This window comes from Oncorhynchus gorbuscha, unplaced genomic scaffold, assembly GCF_021184085.1.
Source record: "Oncorhynchus gorbuscha isolate QuinsamMale2020 ecotype Even-year unplaced genomic scaffold, OgorEven_v1.0 Un_scaffold_849, whole genome shotgun sequence".
Taxonomy (NCBI): domain Eukaryota; kingdom Metazoa; phylum Chordata; class Actinopteri; order Salmoniformes; family Salmonidae; genus Oncorhynchus; species Oncorhynchus gorbuscha.
Window position 1 is genome coordinate 234,249 of NW_025745839.1, and position 27,898 is coordinate 262,146.

At 45.4% G+C, this 27,898-nt stretch overlaps 1 protein-coding gene across 1 annotated transcript in view; it reads left to right on the forward strand.

Moving 5' to 3' along the window:
- Positions 1–27,898, forward strand: part of LOC124020538 (plexin-A4-like) — a gene marked incomplete at its 3' end in the record, with an annotated part of 200,237 nt that overhangs the window by 158,627 nt on the left and 13,712 nt on the right. Inside the window, exon 4 of the mRNA XM_046335776.1 lies at positions 23,300–23,423. Coding sequence (XP_046191732.1) covers positions 23,300–23,423 — 124 coding nt within the window. The remainder of the gene's footprint in view (positions 1–23,299; positions 23,424–27,898) is intronic.

Consider the following 27,898-nt stretch of genomic DNA (forward strand, 5'->3'; position numbering starts at 1 on the left):
GTTAATAATCTGTTGTGTGTTCAGAGACTAGGGCCTGATGTTAATAATCTGTTGTGTGTTCAGAGACTAGGGCCTGATGTTAATAATCTGTTGTGTGTTCAGAGACTAGGGCCTGATGTTAATAATCTGTTGTGTGTTCAGAGACTAGAGCCTGATGTTAATAATCTGTTGTGTGTTCAGAGACTAGGGCCTGATGTTAATAATCTGTTGTGTGTTCAGAGACTAGGGCCTGATGTTAATAATCTGTTGTGTGTTCAGAGACTAGGGCCTGTTAATAATCTGTTGTGTGTTCAGAGACTAGGCCTGTGTTAATAATCTGTTGTGTGTTCAGAGACTAGGGCCTGATGTTAATAATCTGTTGTGTGTTCAGAGACTAGGGATGTTAATAATCTGTTGTGTGTTCAGAGACTAGATGTTTAATAATCTGTTGTGTGTTCAGAGACTAGGGCCTGATGTTAATAATCTGTTGTGTGTTCAGAGACTAGGGCCTGATGTTAATAATCTGTTGTGTGTTCAGAGACTAGGGCCTGATGTTAATAATCTGTTGTGTGTTCAGAGACTAGGGCCTGATGTTAATAATCTGTTGTGTGTTCAGAGACTAGAGCCTGATGTTAATAATCTGTTGTGTGTTCAGAGACTAGGGCCTGATGTTAATAATCTGTTGTGTGTTCAGAGACTAGGGCCTGATGTTAATAATCTGTTGTGTGTTCAGAGACTAGGGCCTGATGTTAATAATCTGTTGTGTGTTCAGAGACTAGGGCCTGATGTTAATAATCTGTTGTGTGTTCAGAGACTAGGGCCTGATGTTAATAATCTGTTGTGTGTTCAGAGACTAGGGCCTGATGTTAATAATCTGTTGTGTGTTCAGAGACTAGGGCCTGATGTTAATAATCTGTTGTGTGTTCAGAGACTAGGGCCTGATGTTAATAATCTGTTGTGTGTTCAGAGACTTGTTAATAATCTGTTGTGTGTTCAGAGACTAGGGCCTGATGTTAATAATCTGTTGTGTGTTCAGAGACTAGAGCCTGATGTTAATAATCTGTTGTGTGTTCAGAGACTAGGGCCTGATGTTAATAATCTGTTGTGTGTTCAGAGACTAGAGCCTGATGTTAATAATCTGTTGTGTGTTCAGAGACTAGAGCCTGTTAATAATCTGTTGTGTGTTCAGAGACTAGAGCCTGATGTTAATAATCTGTTGTGTGTTCAGAGACTAGGGCCTGATGTTAATAATCTGTTGTGTGTTCAGAGACTAGGGCCTGATGTTAATAATCTGTTGTGTGTTCAGAGACTAGGGCCTGATGTTAATAATCTGTTGTGTGTTCAGAGACTAGGGCCTGAATGTTAATAATCTGTTGTGTGTTCAGAGACTAGAGCCTGATGTTAATAATCTGTTGTGTGTTCAGAGACTAGGGCCTGATGTTAATAATCTGTTGTGTGTTCAGAGACTAGGGCCTGTTAATAATCTGTTGTGTGTTCAGAGACTAATCTGTTGTGTGTTCAGAGACTAGGGCCTGATGTTAATAATCTGTTGTGTGTTCAGAGACTAGGCCTGATGTTAATAATCTGTTGTGTGTTCAGAGACTAGTTAATAATCTGTTGTGTGTTCAGAGACTAGGGCCTGATGTTAATAATCTGTTGTGTGTTCAGAGACTAGGGCCTGATGTTAATAATCTGTTGTGTGTTCAGAGACTAGGGCCTGATGTTAATAATCTGTTGTGTGTTAATAATCTGTTCAGAGACTAGGGCCTGATGTTAATAATCTGTTGTGTGTTCAGAGACTAGGGCCTGTTAATAATCTGTTGTGTGTTCAGAGACTAATCTGTTGTGTGTTCAGAGACTAGGGCCTGATGTTAATAATCTGTTGTGTGTTCAGAGACTAGGGCCTGATTAATAATCTGTTGTGTGTTCAGAGACTAGGCCTGATGTTAATAATCTGTTGTGTGTTCAGAGACTAGGGCCTGATGTTAATAATCTGTTGTGTGTTCAGAGACTAGGGCCTGATGTTAATAATCTGTTGTGTGTTCAGAGACTAGAGCCTGATGTTAATAATCTGTTGTGTGTTCAGAGACTAGGGCCTGATGTTAATAATCTGTTGTGTGTTCAGAGACTAGGGCCTGATGTTAATAATCTGTTGTGTGTTCAGAGACTAGGGCCTGATGTTAATAATCTGTTGTGTGTTCAGAGACTAGGGCCTGATGTTAATAATCTGTTGTGTGTTCAGAGACTAGGGCCTGATGTTAATAATCTGTTGTGTGTTCAGAGACTAGACCTGATGTTAATAATCTGTTGTGTGTTCAGAGACTAGATGTTAATAATCTGTTGTGTGTTCAGAGACTAGGGCCTGATGTTAATAATCTGTTGTGTGTTCAGAGACTAGAGCCTGATGTTAATAATCTGTTGTGTGTTCAGAGACTAGAGCCTGTTCAGAGACTAGGGCCTAATAATCTGTTGTGTGTTCAGAGACTAGGGCCTGATGTTAATAATCTGATGTTTCAGAGACTAGGCCCTGATAAATCTGTTGTGTGTTCAGAGACTAGGGCCTGATGTTAATAATCTGTTGTGTGTTCAGAGACTAGGGCCTGATGTTAATAATCTGTTGTGTGTTAATAATCAGAGACTAGGGCCTGATGTTAATAATCTGTTGTGTGTTCAGAGACTAGGGCCTGAGAGACTAGGGCCTGTTAATAATCTGTTGTGTGTTCAGAGACTAGGGTTAATAATCCTGATGTTAATAATCTGTTGTGTGTTCAGAGACTAGGGCCTGATGTTAATAATCTGTTGTGTGTTCAGAGACTAGGGCCTGATGTTAATAATCTGTTGTGTGTTCAGAGACTAGGGCCTGATGTTAATAATCTGTTGTGTGTTCAGAGACTAGGGCCTGATGTTAATAATCTGTTGTGTGTTCAGAGACTAGGGCCTGATGTTAATAATCTGTTGTGTGTTCAGAGACTAGGGCCTGATGTTAATAATCTGTTGTGTGTTCAGAGACTAGGGCCTGATGTTAATAATCTGTTGTGTGTTCAGAGACTAGGGCCTGATGTTAATAATCTGTTGTGTGTTCAGAGACTAGGGCCTGATGTTAATAATCTGTTGTGTGTTCTGTTAATAATCTGTTGTGTGTTCAGAGACTAGGGCCTGATGTTAATAATCTGTTGTGTGTTCAGAGACTAGGGCCTGATGTTAATAATCTGTTGTGTGTTCAGAGACTAGAGCCTGATGTTAATAATCTGTTGTGTGTTCAGAGACTAGGGCCTGATGTTAATAATCTGTTGTGTGTTCAGAGACTAGGGCCTGATGTTAATAATCTGTTGTGTGTTCAGAGACTAGGCCTGTTAATAATCTGTTGTGTGTTCAGAGACTAGATGTTAATAATCTGTTGTGTGTTCAGAGACTAGGGCCTGATGTTAATAATCTGTTGTGTGTTCAGAGACTAATAATCTGTTGGTGTTCAGAGACCTGATGTTAATAATCTGTTGTGTGTTCAGAGACTAGGGCCTGATGTTAATAATCTGTTGTGTGTTCAGAGACTAGGGCCTGTTAATAATCTGTTGTGTGTTCAGAGACTAGGGCCTGATGTTAATAATCTGTTGTGTGTTCAGAGACTAGGGCCTGTTAATAATATGTTGTGTGTTCAGAGACTAGTGCCTGATGTTAATAATCTGTTGTGTGTTCAGAGACTAGGGCCTGATGTTAATAATCTGTTGTGTGTTCAGAGACTAGGGCCTGCTGTTGTGTGTTCAGAGACTGATGATTTAATAATCTGTTGTGTGTTCAGAGACTAGGGCCTGATGTTAATAATCTGTTGTGTGTTCAGAGACTAGGGCCTGATGTTAATAATCTGTTGTGTGTTCAGAGACTAGGGCCTGATGTTAATAATCTGTTGTGTGTTCAGAGACTAGGGCCTGATGTTAATAATCTGTTGTGTGTTCAGAGACTAGGGCCTGATGTTAATAACCTGTTGTGTGTTCAGAGACTAATCGCTCTTCTGGCATCCATAAACCCTGCTCTCCTCTTCTCTCTCCTCCCCCTCTTCTCCATCTTCCTCCACAAATACACTCAGACATCGATCCCTGCATCTGGGAAGGGTGCTGGGGACAGTAATAACAGCAGAGACTTGTCATATATAAAGTCTAGTGTCAGTGATAAAAGCCTGTTGGCTGGGGAAAGACACAGTGCCTTCAGACAGTAGTCAGACCCCTTATTCAACATGTTTTTCTCAACCATCTACACACAATACCCCATAATGACTTTTGTTTTTAGACATGTTTGCACATTTATTGAAGATGAAATACAGAAATATCTCATTTACATAAGTATTCACACCCCGGAGGAAATACATGTTAGAATCACCTTTGGCAGTGATTACAGCTGTGTCTTTTAAAGTCTTGCCATGAATTTTCCAGATGATTTAAGTCAAAACTGTAACTAGGCCACTCAGGAACATGACATCTATTTTTGGTAAGCAACTCTAGTCTATATTTGCCCTTGTGTTTTAGGTTATTGTCCTGCAGACTGGACCAGGTTTTCCTCTGGGATTTTGCCTGTGCTTAGCCTTATTCCATTTCTTTGTATCCTAAAAAAACCCCTAGTCCTTGCCGATGACAAGCACACCCATAACATGATGCAGGCACTAACATGCTTGAAAATATACATTTACATTTACATTTAAGTCATTTAGCAGACGCTCTTATCCAGAGTGACTTACAAATTGGTGCATTCATATAGAGTTGTACTTAGTGATTCGTTGTGTTAGATTTGACCTAAACATAACGCTTCGTATTCAGGACATGAATTATTTTCTGGCAGTTTTACTATAGTGCCTTGTTGCAAACAGGATGCATGTTATGGTATATCTGTATTCTGTACAGGCTTCCTCCTTTTCACTCTGTCATTTAGGTTAGTATTGTGGAGTAACTACAATGTTGTTGAGCCATCCTCAATTCTATCACAGCCATTACACTCTGTAACTGTTTTAAAGTCACCATTGGCCTCATGGTGAAATCCCTGTGTGGTTTCCTTCCTTTCTGACAACTGAGTTAGGAAGCACGCCTGTATCTTCGTAGTAACTGGGTGTATTGATACACCATCCAAAGTGTAATTAATAACTTCACCATGTTCAAAGGGATATTCAATGTCTGCTTGTTTTAGTTTTAGTACCCATCTACCAATACACTAGGTGCCCTTCTTTGTGAGGCATTGGGGGAAAGTGCATCTACCAATACACTAGGTGCCCTTCTTTGTGAGGCATTGGGGGGAAAGTGTATCTACCAATACACTAGGTGCCCTTCTTTGTGAGGCATTGGGGGGAAAGTGTATCTACCAATACACTAGGTGCCCTTCTTTGTGAGGCATTGGGGGAAAGTGCATCTACCAATACACTAGGTGCCCTTCTTTTTGAGGCATTGGGGGAAAGTGCATCTACCAATACACTAGGTGCCCTTCTTTGTGAGGCATTGGGGGAAAGTGCATCTACCAATACACTAGGTGCCCTTCTTTGTGAGGCATTGGGGGAAAGTGCATCTACCAATACACTAGGTGCCCTTCTTTGTGAGGCATTGGGGGGAAAGTGTATCTACCAATACACTAGGTGCCCTTCTTTGTGAGGTATTGGGGGGAAAGTGTATCTACCAATACACTAGGTGCCCTTCTTTGTGAGGTATTGGAGGAAAGTGCATCTACCAATACACTAGGTGCCCTTCTTTGTGAGGCATTGGGGGAAAGTGCATCTACCAATACACTAGGTGCCCTTCTTTGTGAGGTATTGGAGGAAAGTACATCTACCAATACACTAGGTGCCCTTCTTTGTGAGGCATTGGGGGAAAGTGCATCTACCAATACACTAGGTGCCCTTCTTTGTGAGGCATTGGGGGGAAAGTGCATCTACCAATACACTAGGTGCCCTTCTTTGTGAGGCATTGGGGGAAAGTGCATCTACCAATACACTAGGTGCCCTTCTTTGTGAGGCATTGGGGAAAGTGCATCTACCAATACACTAGGTGCCCTTCTTTGTGAGGCATTGGGGGAAAGTGCATCTACCAATACACTAGGTGCCCTTCTTTGTGAGGCATTGGGGGAAAGTGCATCTACCAATACACTAGGTGCCCTTCTTTGTGAGGCATTGGGGGAAAGTGCATCTACCAATACACTAGGTGCCCTTCTTTGTGAGGCATTGGGGGAAAGTGCATCTACCAATACACTAGGTGCCCTTCTTTGTGAGGCATTGGGGGAAAGTGCATCTACCAATACACTAGGTGCCCTTCTTTGTGAGGCATTGGGGGAAAGTGCATCTACCAATACACTAGGTGCCCTTCTTTGTGAGGCATTGGGGGAAAGTGCCTCTACCAATACACTAGGTGCCCTTCTTTGTGAGGCATTGGGGGGAAAGTGCATCTACCAATACACTAGGTGCCCTTCTTTGTGAGGCATTGGGGGGAAAGTGCATCTACCAATACACTAGGTGCCCTTCTTTGTGAGGCATTGGGGGGAAAGTGCATCTACCAATACACTAGGTGCCCTTCTTTGTGAGGCATTGGGGGGAAAGTGCATCTACCAATACACCAGGTGCCCTTCTTTGTGAGGCATTGGGGGGAAAACACTTTTATTTGTGCTTGAATCTGTGTTTGAAATTCCCCGCTCGACCTGACAGATAATTGTGTGTGGGGTACAGAGATGAGGTAGTCATTTAAAAATCATGTTAAATGCTGTTTTTGCACACAGAGTGAGTCCATGCAACTTTGTATGTGACTTGTGAAGCACTTGTTTTACTCCTGAACATATTTAGGTCATAACAAAGGGGTTGAATACTTATTGACTCAAGACATTTCAATAAAAAACATTTTTTTTATAAAGGCTAAAGTTCATTTGCAGACTTAATTCTCTCTCTCTCAATTCACATTCAATTGAAGGGCTTTATTGGCATGGGAAATATATGTTTACATTGCCAAAGCAAGTGAAATAGATAATAAACAAAAGTAAAATAAACAATAATAAAATGAACAGTAAACATTACACACAAGTTCTAAAAGAATAAGGATATTTCAAATGTCATTATATGCAAATAGTCTCTCTCTCTGACTCCCTCTCTCTCTGACTCCCTCTCTCTCTGACTCCCTCTCTCTCTCTGACTCTCTCTCTCTCTGACTCCCTCTCTCTCTCTGACTCCCTCTCTCTCTCTGACTCCCTCTCTCTCTGACTCCCTCTCTCTCTGACTCCCTCTCTCTCTCTGACTCCCTCTCTCTCTCTGACTCCCTCTCACTCTGACTCCCTCTCTCTCTCTGACTCCCTCTCTCTCTCTGACTCCCTCTCTCTCTGACTCCCTCTCTCTCTCTGACTCCCTCTCTCTCTGACTCCCTCTCTCTCTCTGACTCCCTCTCTCTCTGACTCCCTCTCTCTCTGACTCCCTCTCTCTCTGACTCCCTCTCTCTCTCTGACTCCCTCTCTCTCTCTGACTCCCTCTCTCTCTCTGACTCCCTCTCTCTCTGACTCCCTCTCTCTCTGACTCCCTCTCTCTCTGACTCCCTCTCTCTCTGACTCCCTCTCTCTCTCTGACTCCCTCTCTCTCTCTCTCTCTCTCTCTCTCTCTCTCTCTCTCTCTCTCTCTCTCTCTCTCTCTCTCTCTCTCTCTCTCTCTCTCTCTGTCTCTCATTAATTATACACCTCTGGTTACAGTTAGCTGTGCTCACTTTGTCCTCTCATTACGTGATGCTAATGTTAATTGAGCCGCCGTGTTACCTCCGATTAGCATGCATCCTTTTTGTGTTTGGCTGCTGAGTCTGTTAGCCTCCCATTGGAGTTAGCACGTGGCAGGGCTCTTTGATGCGTATTGTTGGCCAGGAAAGGCATTGTTTACTCTGTCAGAAAGCTCTTCCCCCTGCAGAGAGAGAGAGAGACATAACACTGTGCTCCAACGCCAACAATCAATGTTTTTAAGTCTGCTTTCCCTTGTGGTGGTACTCTCTATGCTGAGCTAATGATGAATGACCTCATAGGCTGTCACAGAGTTCAAAGGGAACTCAGGGACATTGCTGGGACATGCTGTTCCACTGATTGTACATATACTGTAAGGGTACTTCCATGCCCCTGTTAGATAGATATAGATGTGTGGTGAAAATCCATCTTGTGAGAGCAATATTGGAAGAGCCCCAACTTGACTTAAATAGTTTGTGACTGAGTCAACTGCCAAGTTGAACTTTCCTGCCCACGGAACTCTTTGCACCCAGGGCATGTGCAGTGGTGTCTGTACCCAGTGGAGAGTGGCTCTCCCCTGGGTGCGGGGGACTGGCTCTCCCCCTCCTCCCTGTACCTTGGTAGAGGGGCTCCTGGCTTCCAGGCTCAGGGAGGCTGAGGGAAGGGGATGGCAAGTGACGGGGTTGTCAGGACGGAACGGGCCACAGCCTGCAGGTTGACTCTGAACTGTCACCATGATGGGCACAATGGGCTTGGGAGGACTGGGGGACGGACCCCTGCCACATGACTCCCACCATCCCTCACTGTCACACACACACACACACACACACACACACACACACACACACACACACACACACACACACACACACACACACACACACACACACACACACACACACACACACACACACACACACACACACACACACACACACACACACACACACACAGAGAGGTGGCCTGCCTCTGCCTGCCACAGCGTGAACTAGACACAGGGACAGATACAGGGACTTGTCACCGTAGAACCTCTGCCTGACACAGCGTGAACTAGACACAGGGACCGATACAGGGACTTGACACCATAGAACCTCTGCCTGACACAGCGTGAACTAGACACAGGGACCGATACAGGGACTTGACACCATAGAACCTCTGCCTGCCACAGCGTGAACTAGACACAGGGACCGATACAGGGACTTGTCACCATAGAACCTCTGCCTGACACAGCGTGAACTAGACACAGGAACCGATACAGGGACATGACACCATAGAAGGGAAGAGTGAGTGAGAGGGGAAAGACAAGAGTGAGAGGGGAAAGAGAAGAGTGAGTGAGAGGGGAAAGAGAAGAGTGAGTGAGAGGGGAAAGAGAAGAGTGAGAGGGGAAAGAGAAGAGTGAGAGGGGAAAGAGAAGAGTGAGTGAGAGGGGAAAGAGAAGAGTGAGTGAGAGGGGAAAGAGAAGAGTGAGAGGGGAAAGAGAAAAGTGAGTGAGAGGGGAAAGAGAAGAGTGAGTGAGAGGGGAACAGAGTGAGTGAAATGAGTGAAAATGGAAACAGAAAGGGACAGAAGAAGTGAGAGAATTATATTTTCAGAGTGGAGAGAAACTGAATGGAGAAAAGAGCTGGAGAGATATGGAGATGAATAGAGAGAGAGAGAGAGAGAGAGAGAGAGAGAGAGAGAGAGAGAGAGAGAGAGAGAGAGAGAGAGAGAGAGAGAGAGAGAGAGAGAGAGAGAGAGAGAGAGAGAGAGAGAGAGAGAGAGAGAGAGAGAGAGAGAGAGAGAGAGAGAGAGAGAGAGAGAGAGGTTACATAAATTCACAGAGAAGGAGAATGAGAGATGGCCAGGTGGAGGGCATAAATTCTACTTCATGAGGCACTCTGGCTAAACTCAGAGCCGACACACACACACACTCGCTTATACACACACACACACACACACACACACACGCACGCACGCACGCACGCACGCACACACACACACACACACACACACACACACACACACACACACACACACACACACACACACACACACACACACACACACACACACACACACACACACACACACACACACACACACACACACACCACTTGCATTGAGTAATGAGACCATAAGAGCAGTGTCAGGAAAGAGGTGCTTACTCAGGTGACGACAATACATCAGCTCAGCTTCCAACACTGTAGCTACACCCGGAAACATTGTAACAACCACGTAACAACCATATAACGTAATCCTCCGGCAACAAGCATGTAATCTCTGTCGACGTTCTGGCAGTAATCTGCGTGACTCGAGTTGTCATTCAGATTTCTTTACAAGGCATAAGCCTCTTGTCTAATCAGCAGTTGCGTGCATTGTTACACGGTGTGTGAGGGACGAAAAACGGAATTAATTCAAAAGCAAACAATTCTTTGCTTTGAATGTGATCAGACAGCGACACAAAATGTGAGAAATTTAGGACACATACAGTATTAGGTAAACCAAATGGAGAGGGGTAATGTAGGAAACATACAGTATTAGGTAAACCAAATGGAGAGGGGTAATGTAGAAAAAATACAGTATTAGGTAAACCAAATGGAGAGGGGTAATGTAGGAAACATACAGTATTAGGTAAACCAAATGGAGAGGGGTAATGTAGGAAACATACAGTATTAGGTAAACCAAATGGAGAGGGGTAATGTAGGAAACATACAGTATTAGGTAAACCAAATGGAGAGGGGTAATGTAGGAAACATACAGTATTAGGTAAACCAAATATAGGGGAGTAATGTAGGACACATACAGTATTAGGTAAACCAAATGGAGAGGGGTAATGTAGGAAACATACAGTATTAGGTAAACCAAATGGAGAGGGGTAATGTAGGAAAACATACAGTATTAGGTAAACCAAATGGAGAGGGGTAATGTAGGAAACATACAGTATTAGGTAAACCAAATGGAGAGGGGTAATGTAGGAAACATACAGTATTAGGTAAACCAAATGGAGAGGGGTAATGTAGGAAACATACAGTATTAGGTAAACCAAATGGAGAGGGGTAATGTAGGAAACATACAGTATTAGGTAAACCAAATGGAGAGGGGTAATGTAGGAAACATACAGTATTAGGTAAACCAAATGGAGAGGGGTAATGTAGGACACATACAGTATTAGGTAAACCAAATGGAGAGGGGTAATGTAGGAAACATACAGTATTAGGTAAACCAAATGGAGAGGGGTAATGTAGGAAACATACAGTATTAAGTCAATCAAATGGAGAGGGGTAATGTATGAAATATACAGTATTAGGTCAATCAAATGGAGAGGGGTAATGTTGGACACATACAGTATTAGGTAAACCAAATGGAGAGGGGTAATGTAGGAAACATACAGTATTAGGTAAACCAAATGGAGAGGGGTAATGTAGGAAACATACAGTATTAGGTAAACCAAATGGAGAGGGGTAATGTAGGAAACATACAGTATTAGGTAAACCAAATGGAGAGGGGTAATGTAGGAAACATACAGTATTAGGTAAACCAAATGGAGAGGGGTAATGTAGGACACATACAGTATTAGGTAAACCAAATTGAGAGGGGTAATGTAGGAAACATACAGTATTAAGGAAAACCAAATGGAGAGGGGTAATGTAGGAAACATACAGTATTAAGTCAATCAAATGGAGAGGGGTAATGTAGGAAACATACAGTATTAGGTCAATCAAATGGAAAGGGGTAATGTAGGAAATATACAGTATTAGGTCAATCAAATGGAGAGGGGTAATGTAGGACACATACAGTATTAGGTAAACCAAATGGAGAGGGGTAATGTAGGAAACATACAGTATTAGGTCAACCAAATGGAGAGGGGTAATGTAGGAAACATACAGTATTAGGTAAACCAAATGGAGAGGGGTAATGTAGGAAACATACAGTATTAAGTCAATCAAATGGAGAGGGGTAATGTAGGAAACATACATTATTAGGTCAATCAAATGGAAAGGGGTAATGTAGGAAATATACAGTATTAGGTCAATCAAATGGAGAGGGGTAATGTAGTAAACATACAGTATTAGGTCAATCAAATGGAAAGGGGTAATGTAGGAAACATACAGTATTAGGTAAACCAAATGGAGAGGGGTAATGTAGGAAACATACAGTATTAGGTCAATCAAATGGAGAGGGGTAATGTAGGAAACATACACTATTAGGTAAACCAAATATAGGGGAGTAATGTAGAACACATACAATATTAGGTAAACCAAATGGAGAGGGGTAATGTAGAAAACATACAGTATTAGGTAAACCAAATATAGGGGAGTAATGTAGGACACATACAGTATTAGGTAAATCAAATAGAGAGGAGTAATGTAGTAAACATACAGTATTAGGTAAATCAAATGGAAAGGGGTAATGTAGGAAACATACAGTATTAGGTAAATCAAATGGAGAAGATGCTATTATGTTTGCCATGCCTTGTGTAACCTCCCTGTGAATACCTTAGAAACAGTGTGTTAGCCAAAAACAACATGAAAAAGCCATAAACAGCGTGTTTTATGTATATCATGCAGACTGACTTTTTCTTCACTAAGCTTCTCTCACTTAAAAATGAATTATAAAATCTTCCCTCTGTGTCCTTACAGCTGTGGTATCATCTAGCCCCTTCAGCTGTGGTATCATCTACCCCCTTCAGCTGTGGTATCATCTACTCCCTTCAGCTGTGGTATCATCTACCCCCTTTCAGCTGTGGTATCATCTACTCCCTTCAGCTGTGGTATCATCTACTCCCTTCAGCTGTGGTATCATCTACCCCCTTCAGCTGTGGTATCATCTACCCCCTTCAGCTGTGGTATCATCTACCCCCTTCAGCTGTGGTAACATCTACCCCCTTCAGCTGTGGTATCATCTACTCCCTTCAGCTGTGGTATCATCTACCCCCTTTCAGCTGTGGTATCATCTACTCCCTTCAGCTGTGGTATCATCTACCCCCTTCAGCTGTGGTATCATCTACCCCCTTCAGCTGTGGTATCATCTACCCCCTTCAGTTGCGGTATCATCTACCCCCTTCAGTTGTGGTATCATCTACCCCCGTTCAGCTGTGGTATCATCTACTCCCTTCAGCTGTGGTATCATCTACCCCCTTCAGCTGTGGTATCATCTACCCCCTTCAGCTGTGGTATCATCTACCCCCTTCAGTTGTGGTATCATCTACCCCCGTTCAGCTGTGGTATCATCTACCCCCTTCAGCTGTGGTAACATCAACCCCCTTCAGCTGTGGTATCATCTACTCCCTTCAGCTGTGGTATCATCTACCCCCTTCAGCTGTGGTATCATCTACTCCCTTCAGCTGTGGTAACATCTACCCACTTCAGCTGTGGTATCATCTACCCCCTTCAGTTGTGGTATCATCTACTCCCTTCAGCTGTGGTATCATCTACTCCCTTCAGCTGTGGTATCATCTACCCCCTTCAGCTGTGGTATCATCTACCCCCTTCAGTTGTGGTATCATCTACCCCCGTTCAGCTGTGGTATCATCTACCCCCTTCAGCTGTGGTATCATCTACCCCCTTCAGTTGTGGTATCATCTACTCCCTTCAGTTGTGGTAACATCTACCCACTTCAGCTGTGGTATCATCTACCCCCTTCAGCTGTGGTATCATCTACCCCATAAAGCCCTAAATATGTGTTGTTGATTTTGACTTGTAAGGATCAATATTATCATGTATCACTGTTGGGGGCTGTACACTGAACTTACTACGATGGACTCCCTGATAGAGCAAGGCATAGTTTGCCCTTGCCAATAGGAAGTCCATTCACCCTTCTCTCCAGTGTCCTCTTGTATAACCCTAAGGAGGTGGAGGCTTCCTTTTTGAGAAGTGATACATACTGTATGTAATGAGGATAGGCTTGTGTGTTCTTTTGAAGAAGGCCTTTTGATTGTTGAGTGTTTGATCACCGGGGTTTTGTTGTCGCCGCGGTAACAGGATAGATGCGATATTGATATCGGAGCCGCTTGGACTCATTCCTCCTTATCTTTGATGTTCATCTCTGCTTTGTCTCGTTACACTGACCCAGTCTACTGTGGAATTATTAGTGACAAAGGGTTGTTTTGGTACCTGTAGCCACTCTAGTCTAGCCTGGTTTCTGATCTGCTTGTGCTGTCTTGCCAACCCCTACAGTATGTGTGACAATAGGAGTTGGCAAGACGGCACAAACAGATGTGAAACCAGGCCAGCTGTAGTCAGGGCACCCCAGGTCAAAGAAAATGACTGAATCTTCTCAGTCACTGTCGTCCCTCCAAGGTTGTAGCCAGATCAAGAGCGCGTCGCCCTGCGAGCTGATAAGAGTCAGCTTGGGCAGTGAAGCAGTGGTGTGTTTAGCAGAGGTGTTCATCTGACATCATATCTCAGAAAGGTTAGGCTGTATATCACTGAAGACTGGTGGGAGGAGCTATAGGCTCATGGTAACCCCGAGGTGAACCTGTCTCCTCTCCTCCCACAGAGCTACCTCTATTAACCCCTTCACCCCCAAACCAGGGTCCATATCCCCGCCCTCCCCCTGATCACCACACATCACCAACAGACAGGAAGAGCAGCAGGAAGATGGAATTAAAAGAGTAAAGGTGTTATACACAGTATGTTCTGATGACAGGGTCACACAGCAAGACAGATAAACCTGTTTAATAAACGCCGGGCATGATGGGATCTAGCCGGGCCATGGTATGTCAGATAAAACGACTTACGCCGCCCCGGCAGACAGACCCAGAAGGGGCCTCAGATGAAGGAACTTGTTGCCAGGGTTTTTGACAGTTGCTGAAATTGCTTTGCGAGTCTGAAAGGAGATGGGCCGGCAGTAGGGAGAGGCAGCTGCAGTGTGTGTTTACCAGGGGCCAGATCGACGTGGATGGGAGATTGCTACCTCTCCAGCGTGTGTGTGTGTGTGTGTTCGTGAGTGTGTGTGTGCATGTGTGTATGTCTGCAGGTTGATGTAGACGCGTGTGTGTCTGTCTGGGGTGTGAATGGATGGTGGCTGCAGGGAGGCTGGTGGCTTTTGAATGGTCATGCTGATGACACGCTGTCTGACATCACACTGCTTTGACTCAGACAGTTCATCACCAGGAGTAGTTCACTGGGGCACATTTTATAAATATATATATATATATATACACACACACACACACACACACACACTAATTTTCCACTTGGTGACGCACACACACACACACAAATTTTCCATGTAGGGGCACAGTGCACACACTTGGCCCTGGGCCAGCAGCTCAGTCACAGGGATCTGCCACACACACACACACACACACACACAGCCACTGATTCACACACACCCCACCACCACACTAATTTTCCACTTGGTCGGTCTTAATGATGCACAGTGGGGGAGGCCCTGGGCCAGCAGCTCAGTCAGGGGGATCTGCCATAGTCACCGGGGGGGGTTATGGGGTCACAGCCACTGAAGGGGTAATGACCCCACCACCCTGGGACTGGGACTCCTGCTCTCTATCGGTCTTAATGATGCCAGAGGGGAAGAGGCTAAGGGGTTCGAGAGGCCCTAGTCAGGGGGAAGGGGAACTAGTCAGGGGCTAGGGGTTAGAGAGGCTCTAGTCAGGGGAAGGGGCCATAGTCAGGGGGAAGGGGTTAGAGAGGCCCTAGTCAGGGGGAAGGGGTTAGAGAGGCCCTAGTCAGGGGAAGGGGTTAGAGAGGCCCTAGTCAGGGGGAAGGGGAAGCAGTCAGGGGCTAGGGGGTTAGAGAGGCCTAGTCAGGGGGAAGGGGTTAGTCAGGGACTAGTCAGGGGTTAGGGGGTTAGGCCCTAGTCAGGGGAAGGGGTTAGAGAGGCCCTAGTCAGGGGCTAAGGGGATTAGAGAGGCCTAGTCAGGGGGAAGGGGGTTAGAGGGCCCTAGTCAGGGGGAAGGGGAAGTCAGGGCTAGGGGTTAGAGAGGCTCTAGTCAGGGGGAAAGGGGTTAGAGGGGCCCCTAGTCAGGGACTAGGGGTTAGAGGGCCCTAGTCAGGGGAAGGGGTTAGAGAGGCCCTAGTCAGGGGAAGGGGCCCTAGTCAGGGGGGGTTAGAGAGGCCCTAGTCAGGGGGAAGGGGTTAGAGGGCCCTAGTCAGGGGGAAGGGCCCTAGTCAGGGGCTAGGGGTTAGAGAGGCCATAGTCAGGGGAAGGGGCCTAGTCAGGGCTAGGGGGTTAGAGGCCCTAGTCAGGGGGACCTCTAGGGCTCTAGTCAGGGGAAGGGGGGTTAGGGGCCCTAGTCAGGGGAAAGGGGGGGTTAGAGGGCCATAGTCAGGGGGAAGGGGGTTAAGGGCCCTAGTCAGGGGGAAGGGGGTTAGAGAGGCCCTAGTCAGGGGAAGAGTCTGGGTTAGAAATGCCTAATTTGGAGAGTAGTAGTATTCTGCGTTGTGTTGTGGCTCCTGGACTCACCGAGATGACGTTAGAGGGGCTATGTCTCATAGCACAGTATGATATTATCCAATGCATTTTATACCTTATATGTACAGTGATTGCTTGGCTAATGTAGGGGGAAGGTTCAGCCACTCAGAGACACATACATAAGCATCAGGGACACATACATAAGCATCAGGGAAGAATCTGTACCGGTGCCCTGTTTTCCCCAATTTGCTTTAGGTGTAATTTAGGTAGTCAACCCATCAGTATGTGATGGTGAACAGTCAACAGTCAAATAGAAAGATGGAGGACTGTTCAACCTCTAACCTCCCTCAGATGTAGAGTGCATATTGAAGTGTGCTTGTGCCGTTGCTGATGTAGCACCGTGTCTCAGCCAGCCTCTGGAAAGTTAATAGGTTTCATTTCCCTCTCCACTTGACCTTTTCTGTTCCTCCCTGCATTAAATATGCATTAGACCTAAAGTCTGTCACCACAGCCTGCTACATCTGCACCTCACCCCCCAAACCTCCTCACCCCACTCACCTCACTTTACCCCTCAACCCTCCTCACCCCACTCACCTCACCTTACCCCCCAAACCTCCTCACCCCACTCACCTCACTTTACCCCTCAACCCTACTCACCCCACTCACCTCACCTTACCCCCCCTCCTCAACCTCCTCACCCCACTCACCTCACCTTACCCCCAAACCTCCTCACCCCACTCACCTCACCTTACCCCTCAACCCTCCTCACCCCCAAACCTCCTCACCCCCCAACCCTCCCTCACCCCCAAACCTCCTCACCCCACTCACCTCACCTTACCCCCAACCCTCCTCCTCACCCCACCTCCTCACCTCACCTTACCACTCAACCCTCCTCACCCCACCTCACCCCCAAACCTCCTCACCCCACTCACCTCACCCCTCCCCTCAACCCTCCTCACCCCCAAACCTCCTCACCCCACTCACCTCACCTTACCCCCAATCTTCCTCACCCCACTCCTCACCCCCCCAACCCTCCTCACCCCCCAAACCTCCTCACCCCAAACTCACCTCACCTTACCACTCAACCCTCCTCATCCCCCTCACCTCACTCCTCACCTTAACCCCCAACCCTAGAGTAGAGTACTGTATAGTACTGTAGAGTAGAGTACTGTATAGTACTGTACTGTAAAGTACTGTAGAGTAGAGTACTGTAGAACACTGTAGAGTACTGTAGAGTAGAGTACTGTAGAACACTGTAGATTACTGTCGCATACAGTACTGTAGAGTACTGAAGAGTAGAGTACTGTAGAACACTGTAGATTAGACTACTGTAGAGTACTGTGGAGTAGAGTACTGTAGAACACTGTAGATTAGACTACTGTAGAGTACTGAAGAGTAGAGTACTGTAGAACACTGTAGATTAGACTACTGTAGAGTACTGTGGAGTAGAGTACTGTAGAACACTGTAGATTAGACTACTGTAGAGTACTGAAGAGTAGAGTACTGTAGAACACTGTAGATTAGACTACTGTAGAGTACTGAAGAGTAGAGTATGCTGTAGAACACTGTAGAGTTAGACTACTGTAGAGTACTGTGGAGTAGAGTACTGTAGAACACTGTAGATTAGAAAAAAACTACTGTACAGAGTACTGCAAAAACACGAGTAGAGTACTGTAGAACACTGTCAGAATTAGACTACTGTAGAAAGTACTGTGGGAAGATTAGAGATACTGTAGAACACTGTAGATTAGACTACTGTGAGAGTACTGAAGAGTAGAGTACTGTAGAACACTGTAGAGAGACTACTGTAGAGTACTGGGACAGAGTAGAGTACTGACAGTGGAGAACACTGTAGATTAGACTACTGTAGAGTACTGTGGAGTAGAGTACTGAGAACACTGTAGATTAGACTACTGTAGAGTACTGAAGAGTAGAGTACTGTAGAACACTGTAGATTAGACTACTGTAGAGTACTGTGGAGTAGAGTACTGTAGAACACTGTAGATTAGACTACTGTAGAGTACTGAAGAGACTGCAGAGTACTGTAGAACACTGTAGATTAGACTACTGTAGAGTACTGAAGAGGAGAGTACTGTAGAACACTGTAGATTAGACTACTGTAGAGTACTGTGGAGTAGAGTACTGTAGAACACTGTAGATTAGACTACTGTAGAGTACTGAAGAGTAGAGTAAGACTGCATAGAACACTGTAGATTGAGACTACTGTAGATTAGACTACTGTGGAGTAGAGAATCATACTACATTGTGATTGACTTTCTGTTATGAATAGTAGGCTAGCATTAAAGCTATATTTGTCTGTGTGTTTACTAGGGACATGAAAGGGTCATAATCTTGTTGGAAAGGCTGGCAAATCCTCCTCATTCTTCTAATTGAGTCACATTATCAAAGGCTTCAGGAAACAAGAGTGAAGATTAGTTCCATTCAGCCACCAATCTAATCCATTCATGGGGCTCTCTCTAAACGTGTCTCCACCAGCATTTAATAACACTACTGTTTATTCAAGTTGAAATAGATGTTTGATGTTTAACTGTCTGAGGGAGGATATCCGTTTGGATAGATTCAGCTCTCTAGACGCTGCCAGACTTCTAATAGATCTGGGAGTGGCCGTGCGATGTGAGCAGGCTGAAGACTCTCACAGCTCTCAGCCTGAACTGTTGTTTCACAAGACCCTATGATGACAATATACGTTAATTAAGCCATAAGGCCTGAGGGGGTGTGGTATATAGCCAATATACCACGGCTAAGGGCTGTTCTTATGCCTGGATACAGCCCTTAGTTATGGTATGTTGGCCATATACAACAAACCCCCAAGGTGCCTCATTGCTATTATAAACTGGTTACCAACATAATTAGAGCAGTAAAAATACAAGTTTTGTCATACCTGTGGTATACGGTCTGATATACCACAGCTGTCAGCCAATCAGCATTCAGGGCACGAACCACCCAGTTTATGAAACCAAAAATCCCACTGATGGTACAGTGTACAATCTACTACAATGTTAGAGTACAGACAGTAATGTTGTATAGTATCTTTATAGTATAGTTGTTTTTTGTTTTTTTAACCAGGCAAGTCAGTTAAGAACATATTCTTATTTTCAATGATGGCCTGGGAACAGTAGGTTAACTGCCTGTTCAGGGGCAGAACGACAGATTTGTACCTTGTCAGCTTTGAACCCACAACCTTCCGGTTACTAGTCCAACGCTCTAACCACTAGGCTACGCTGCCGCCCCATGACAACTTATCATTTATATTCCCTAAAACAAAAGTGGTTTTACTGCTATTACTGACACAGTTGGTGTTTTTCAAGGATATATAGTTTGGTAAAAACAGACGTATCAACTGTAGCTTAGGTACGACAACACAGAGAGAAGCTATGGAGAGTCTAGGCCTGCAATCTGCCTCCCTCATACAGAGCATATTGGCGCTGTTATCTCCCACTAACCTCTGATTAGAGCTCTCCACTAACCGCCACTACCGCTCACTGGCTACGTCTGTACGGCTGCCAACGCCTGGGCAGTGGCGCAGAGAGAAATGCAAGAAAGAGGGGACGGATGTAGGGGGAGAGCGAGGGAGGAGGGAAAGAGGGAGAGACTGAATTCAGAGATGAGCAAGTGACCGTCAATACAGAGTCACACAGACCATCATGGATAGCTGTACCCTAAAGTCATCATGGATAGCTGTACCCTAAAGTCATCATGGATAGCTGTACCCTAAAGTCATCATGGATAGCTGTACCCTAAAGTCATCATGGATAGCTGTACCCTAAAGTCATCATGGATAGCTGTACCCTAAAGTCATCATGGATAGCTGTACCCTAAAGTCATCATGGATAGCTGTACCCTAAAGTCATCATGGATAGCTGTACCCTAAAGTCATCATGGAAAGCTGAACCCTAAAGTCATCATGGATAGCTGTACCCTAAAGTCATCATGGATAGCTGTACCCTATAGTCAGAGAAATCCGTTTCCAGTCTCAGTATAGCCCCCACAATCAGATCAGATCTTTTGCAAATGAGTGGGCAACAGATCAGAATTGGGCTATCGGTGTAATCGCAGCCATAGAGTCAAAGGGCCAAATTGTATTATTTTTTATGTGGCAATTGAATTCCCTACAACCTGCATATGCAGTGAATATACGAGAAAAACAAATTCCCACCCAGCTCTTCTAATGGACTGATTTACTTCACTAATGATAATGTATTAATGAGCCCAACCTGTCAGGTGCTCCGAGGATCACTCATCAAATGGCATCACCATATTTATCAGAAGCCTAATCATGTCCACATCTTGGTACAACACAAAAACAAACTTGCATAAAGATACACTCAACAATGCATGCTCAACACAAGTACTCAAAGAACATACAATAAACATCCTCAATTATCTCTGAGTCAGAGGAGGGAGGGAGGGGAGGGAGGGAGGGAGGGAGAGAGAGAGAGAGAGAGAGAGGAGAGAGAGAGAGAGAGAGAGAGAGAGAGAGAGAGAGAGAGAGAGAGAGAGAGAGAGAGAGAGAGAGAGAGAGAGAGAGAGAGAGAGAGAGAGAGAGAGAGAGAGAGAGAGAGAGAGAGAGAGAGAGAGAGAGAGAGAGAGAGGAGAGAGAGAGAGAGAGAGAGAGGAGAGAGAGAGTGCAGGTGAAAGAGGACCCAAAAGCGACTCTCTCTCTCTCTTTCTCTCTGTATCTCACTCACTCTCTCTGTCAATTCAATTCAATTCAAGGGCTTTATTGGCATGGGAAACATGTGTTAACATTGCCAAAGCAAGTGAGGTAGACAACATACAAAGTGAATCTGTCTCTCTCTCTCTCTCTCTCTCTGTATCTCACTCTCTCTGTCTCTCTCTCTCTCTCTCTCTCTGTCTCTCTGTATCTCACTCTCTCTGTCTCTGTAGCTCACTCTCTCTGTCTTTCTCTGTATCTCACTCTCTCTGTCTCTGTCTCTCTCTCTCTGTCTCTCTCTCTCCCCTCTCTCTCTCTCTCTCTCTCCCTCTCTCTCTGTCTCTCTCTCTCCCCCTCTCTCTCTCTCTCTCTCCCTCTCTCTCTCTCTCCCTCTCCCTCTCTCTCTCTCTCCAGCACATTGACAAATGTTTCCTGTGTTTTCAGGCAGAGTTATGAACATGTCATTGTGAAGACATCAAAGTCGATCTCTACAGTCTGTCCTGCCACTGTCAGCGTATCTACTGGCCCTGCCATTTACAGACGGCCTGCAAGTCCCACAGAAATGATGTCATGAAACGCCCTCAGGGCATTACGAGCGCCCTTGGTTATGACTCCTAAAAGCAGTGCCCTATTAAATTAAAGTGCACTATCCCACAAGTGTCAAAGAGATCCATGTCAGATTTCACAGACACATGCTACCCCATAGCTTTCAGACCCTAAAATGGCAACCCTGAGAACCCCCTCTATTGATTGTGACTGCACCGCTAGCCAAAGTGCCCTCTGTGGTCGGACCGTACCATTACCGGGTGGTTTCGGGGGGGGGGGTGTATCACATTATTCATTCAGGTTCCCTCTAATCACAAACTGAAGGAAAGAAGGAGAAGGAAGAGAAAGAAGTTGTTAGATTTGACACGTGTGATGTTTTAGAAAAGGCTTCTGGCAGGTGAGTTAGAGATTACTCTCCTGAAGAAGTTCTCTGAGCCACCAGGCAACAGGATTGGTTCCCTCCCCCTACATCGCTCTGCACGGTACCCTTATTTACCTCTCTGTCTCACTCATCTTCTTCTCCCTGCATCATTTGGTGTAACTAACGAACACGCTCACGCATAGACAGACGTAGACACTGGTGGCGAGAACCAACCCGTAGCCAACACACCCACTCCAAACACATCAGTACTGAATCAAATACATACCACACCCATGCAGGTACAGGCACTCAGGTGTGTGTGGAGGAGTGTATAACTGTATTCTCTCTGGGGTTTTGTGTACTGTGGGGTTTATTAAATCAGCAGTACAATGGGGAACAGGCGGCCTGATGCAGAATACAAAGGGAAGCTCTCTGGTTAAATCCTTCTCAGACCTGCTTAGCGGAGGAGCTGAGAAAAAGACTATTGAAAAGCCTCTGAATGATTGTTGCCTTCCCTAAATCTCCTCTCTTCTGTTCTCACTTCTCTCTCTCTTCTTTCACTCCGAAGCAGATTACTTCTTCTTCTTCCATTCTGTCTGCCGTCTTCTTTTCTCCACGCTAGGTCGCTTAAAACTTCACAATGCAGACACATCTCATCCCCCCTATGAAAAGCTTCTACTGCGGAAGGTATTACTGTATCTCAGCCGTCACCCAGCCTCCCAGAAGTCCCTTCTATCATTCTCTCTGTGGACTTTGGCTCTCTGTGGGATTTGCTGTTAATTGCTTGAGAACTTTGTTTAAATCAACGAGGATTAAACTGAGTAGGTTTTACGGGGATTTAATGGAGGAGGAGGTTAGGGGTTATAGTGGAGCGTCGTGCAGCGGAGTGGTAGATACAGTACAATGGTCTTTTGGTAGTTGATATAAAGTTTCGTGAGAGTATATCCATACTTTCTTTACTTTCTACTTTACCCAGGTGTCTGTACTCTTTACCCAGGTTTGCCAATGTTCCCAGCCTCTCTGTGTGAATATCTATGTGACTGTCTCATGGGAGTTAGAGGAGTTCCCTCTACCTGCTGCTGAAATAATACAGCCGTTTAGATGTTCTTAGTAATGGTGTGGCTTTGGGAATGTAAACCAGCAGCAGCAGCTCACTGTCAACAGATACTACACAATTCTCCCAGGGACAAAAGCAGAGAGAAAGAGGGATTTAGGTCTGTTTACCAACCCACATAATATAATGGGAATGGATTAGACCACCTGGCCCTGGATTAAGAGGGGGGTAATCCATCCCCGCCCCCCACCTGCACTTGGCACTGCCCATGAATGGCCCTCATTAAGATGGCCTCACAAAGACAGAGCCTGTCCCCCTTCTCCCAACAGAGCAGCTCCACTTCCACAAATAGAGGCGGCCATTGTTTTAGGGTTGTCCAGTCACAGTGAATGGCCAGTATCCGTGGATAAAGCTCTGGTAGAAATATGATGAATGTCTCCATATTAATATCACCCCAGGTATTTCCACTTCTTTCACACAGGTAACTAACATTCTTCTGGTTTCCCAGGCGCTCAGCAGGTGGGACAAGCCATGTGAACGAGGCTCCAATGGGGTTGACTGAAGGCTGTGACGGGTGTTACGGGGAATAACCTCCCCCCTCTGTTACTTTGTGTTCCCACAGGTGCACCAGGAAGGAGAACTGCGAGCGCTCGGCCGAGCCCCGGAGGTTCGCCTGGGACATCAAGCAGTGCGTCCGCCTCAGCGTCCACCCCAGCAACATCTCCGTGTCCCAGTTCAGCGTCACGGTGAGTGGTGACCACTTCGCACGGTCAAAGTGTGTTCAAAACACTGCTTCCTCCTGGGTCCTGTCCACTAGGCACGAAAACAGAAAACCTTTTGAGACGGAAAAATGTAATATTGGCATTCTTATTGGACATCTTCAGATAGCGCCTCCTCCGTTTGGAAATGTTTTCTCTCATTTCGTGCCCCACTGAACCTGACCAGTCTAAAATGAAAAAGAAGTGTCTGGCACAATGACCGATATTATTGCATTTTAGTAGGCTTACAGTTACTATGGCGACCAGAAACCATATCAGTATACAATATACCATCATCTGGTATTGCATCCGATGACTGAATGAGCAGTCACATCGGAAAAATCAGATTAGGAAAAAAACAGGAGACGCCCAACCATTTTAGTGGTCCAATGAACCATGTCATAGTTGAAGGTATTGATGTTGTGCCTCACTAACACGGTTAAGCCTGGGGAATCATCTTTAGCCAATGGCCATAACGTAATTATCCCCTCACATGTCACAGGTCCTTACAGATCTGTCCATCAAGGACAGGGTTTCCCCTAGCATTACCTCATGCCACCTAACCATAATTTAATCATCTGTATATTGCAGCTGTGTTCTGTCTCTGTCTATCTAGACAACACGTTATTATCGTTGGCTTTCATGCTTCCACAGACTTCTGCGTAATGATCAGTGATACTGGGGGTTATATAGACGCTGTGTAGCTGCTGCTCTGATATTGTTCATGGAATCACTGCTGTTTTGCTGGCACTAAAAACCTGGCCTCATACGAACGATCCTGGTCTCGCTTCACTGGAACAGAATGGAAGAGGTATCTACTGGTCAGTCTGCTGTCTTAACACCTCTCCCTCCACACTAGAGGTGTCTACTGGTCAGTCTGCTGTCTTAACACCTCTCCCTCCACGCTAGAGGTATCTACTGGTCAGTCTGCTGTCTTAAGACCTCTCCCTCCACGCTAGAGGTGTCTACTGGTCAGTCTGCTGTCTTAAGACCTCTCCCTCCACGCTAGAGGTGTCTACTGGTCAGTCTGCTGTCTTAAGACCTCTCCCTCCACGCTAGAGGTATCTACTGGTCAGTCTGCTGTCTTAAGACCTCTCCCTCCACGCTAGAGGTGTCTACTGGTCAGTCTGCTGTCTTAAGACCTCTCCCTCCACACTAGAGGTATCTACTGGTCAGTCTGCTGTCTTATCACCTCTCCCTCCACGCTAGAGGTATCTACTGGTCAGTCTGCTGTCTTATCACCTCTCCCTCCACACTAGAGGTGTCTACTGGTCAGTCTGCTGTCTTAACACCTCTCCCTCCACACTAGAGGTGTCTACTGGTCAGTCTGCTGCCTTATCACCTCTCCCTCCACGCTAGAGGTGTCTACTGGTCAGTCTGCTGCCTTATCACCTCTCCCTCCACGCTAGAGGTGTCTACTGGTCAGTCTGCTGTCTTAAGACCTCTCCCTCCACACTAGAGGTGTCTACTGGTCAGTCTGCTGCCTTAACACCTCTCCCTCCACGCTAGAGGTATCTACTGGTCAGTCTGATGTTTTAACACCTCTGCTGTCTAAGGTCACTGTATGACTGTATGAGTCTTGCTGATCTGGGCAGCTCCTTTGAGGGACACTGTGCGTGTGTGTGTACTCTCTCCTCTCTCCACCTGTGTTGTGTCGTGTCAGTAAACCCATCAAAGCAGGCCGCAGCCTTTCCCTCTTTCTCCCTGTGTAATCCTGGCACCACCCACCAGGCCCCAATGAGATTACTGTACACAAACACTCCCCAGGACACTAGCCACACCTCTCTGTAGAATCACACCACCAACGGTTTATGGTGAATAAGAAGTGGACTGGTGTTTTTTGCGGATAGAGGTGACGACAGAATAATGTCCACCAGGTCTCTTTAGCTATGTTCATGCTTGGAACTAAATTCCATTTTCATGTGATTGGCTGGATATGTGTGTCCTGTAGGACTAGACTGTAGATCAGTACACCAGTTAATGCTTGGTGTGTCCTGTAGGACTAGACTGTAGATCAGTACACCAGTTAATGCTTGGTGTGTCCTGTAGGACTAGACTGTAGATCAGTACACCAGTTAATGATTGGTGTGTCCTGTAGAACTAGACTGTAGATCAGTACACCAGTTAATGCTTGGTGTGTCCTGTAGAACTAGACTGTAGATCAGTACACCAGTTAATGCTTGGTGTGTCCTGTAGAACTAGACTGTAGATCAGTACACCAGTTAATGCTTGGTGTGTCCTGTAGAACTAGACTGTAGATCAGTACACCAGTTAATGCAACACACTGAATCCACCTGTCCATCTATGTGGTATTCAGACTTTTTCAGCTGGGACCCCATTTTATCCGTTGGAATTTCTGGGGACCCCATTATTTTTGTGATAATTTATCATGACCGCACCCACAAAATAATGACACAACCTTCAATTAGATTTTTACACCCACAAGTAACTTCAATTCAATTTCAATTGTCATGTCTTTACAAATAAACAACAAATAAATACATTCCCTCAATCAAATTGAATTTTTCAATAATCTGTGCTGTTCATTTTAGACCCCCCCACACCCCAAAAAATATATTTTTATTTTGACGACCCCACTGCAGTTCCCCCCAACTTTGAATACCAACGATCTACGGTGTCATTTCAACCCCATTTGATACGTAATGGGGATATGAGATTGCTTTTAATCTTTGCTGGCCAAGTATATAAACGTAAATCAGGAAGGGTCATGTACAGATACTACTCTCAGGGTACTGTCTGAACATTCAGCTCCCTGGGTGTAATAATAATAATAATCATGGAGAGCGAGAGTGTGTGTGAACACACACACACACACACACACACACACACACACACACACACACACACACACACACACACACACACACACACACACACACACACACACACACACACACACACACACACACACACACACACTCTGCCTTGGCGTTCTGAGAGTGTTTAACCTTTCTCTACGCAACAGATCTCCCATCCAATTGATTGGTGAGACTGGGCGGGCAGGCAGGGCCAGTCCTTGACCTTTTAGTTATTAAATATTAGTTTAAAAAGATAAGCTGGAGCCCCTCTACAGAGGAGTTTCTCTCTCGTAAAAGCATTGATGTGCTTTTCTTCTTTATTTGCCCATTAGCTTGTCCTCTTGCGTTTGTTTTGAAGTGTCTCTGGAGCTGTTGTCTGTAGATATAACAGCCATCCTATAAAGACTTCGTAGAGCAGGTGCTAGTAAACTGACCAGATCGCTCCCTGTTGAGATAAAATACAATTCTAATAGCTTCACAGAGGAGGTCTGGACTCCACTGTTAGTGTTATTATAAGTATATTGCTGTATGTCTGTATTCACATGTCTCCAGACAGAGACGAGAAGATAATGCCTTGTCACCAGGCTGCTTGTCTCTCGCTACAATGAGAATTCAAATATGCTCACAGCGTGTGACAATAGATGTATTCACACATTGTAATAGTATTCCAAAAGGCATATGGAATCTCACACTCTGTTCTCAGTGGATGACAGTCATAAGATGTGTCATACCATGTGTTATTACAGTATAATGCATCACATAATCTGCCACATGTCATACAAATCAAGGAGGCATGTACAGTATGCATCTAAATGAACCACCCCCAGATCAACATCCTCCTCTTTATGTCACTATGGCAACCCAAGCCAATACGATCTATCACATCATAGCCTCCACGCGAGACACAGTGTATTATTAAGGAGAGACGCGAGAACCTATTTCTCTCCACGTGTGTGTGTGATTCGATTGACACGGAACACAGCTTATTTTCCTACTCCATGTTTAGGCCCGGGCGGCTCGGTTTAGGGCCGCGACTGCTCCAAATGTAATTGAAGAAAACTTGCGCCACATTGCTCCTTAAAAGGAAAAAGAAATGAAGTGGGACGAGGGCTGTGTCTCCGACCTGGCTGCGTGTGGCTCCTCTACAGTAATAGGGAAGCTCCTGTATCTGTACGGTGCCCAGCGACAGCCGCAGACTTTTCATTAAACACTAAACAGCAATATAAAAACAGTGCAGGTCAGCCCTTCTCACACCGTACAGGAGCTTCTCTGGCGCCGTATTATAAATGTGCTGCGGCCAACAGCAGAATGGATGCAAGGCCTCCTCTATTCGCCACCTCAATATTTATATTTTGGTCTTGACCCCATTCATATTTTTCTCCCCTTTCTCACTTGTTCAAGGACTATTTTTCTACTCGTCAAGTCTGTCAAGTCCCCCCCCACTCATCCTCTGCTCTTTAGAGAGGAGAGCAGTTTACTCAGCACGATCAACAACAGGAATCTACATCCTTCTCTTCCTCATTCCCTCCCTCATTCCCTCCCTCCCTACCTAATTACCTCTCACCTTCCTCCTCTCCCTTTCCACCTAGCTCCTCCCCTCCCTCCCTCCTTCCCCCCTCCCTCCCTTTCTCTCAGGGACATGTA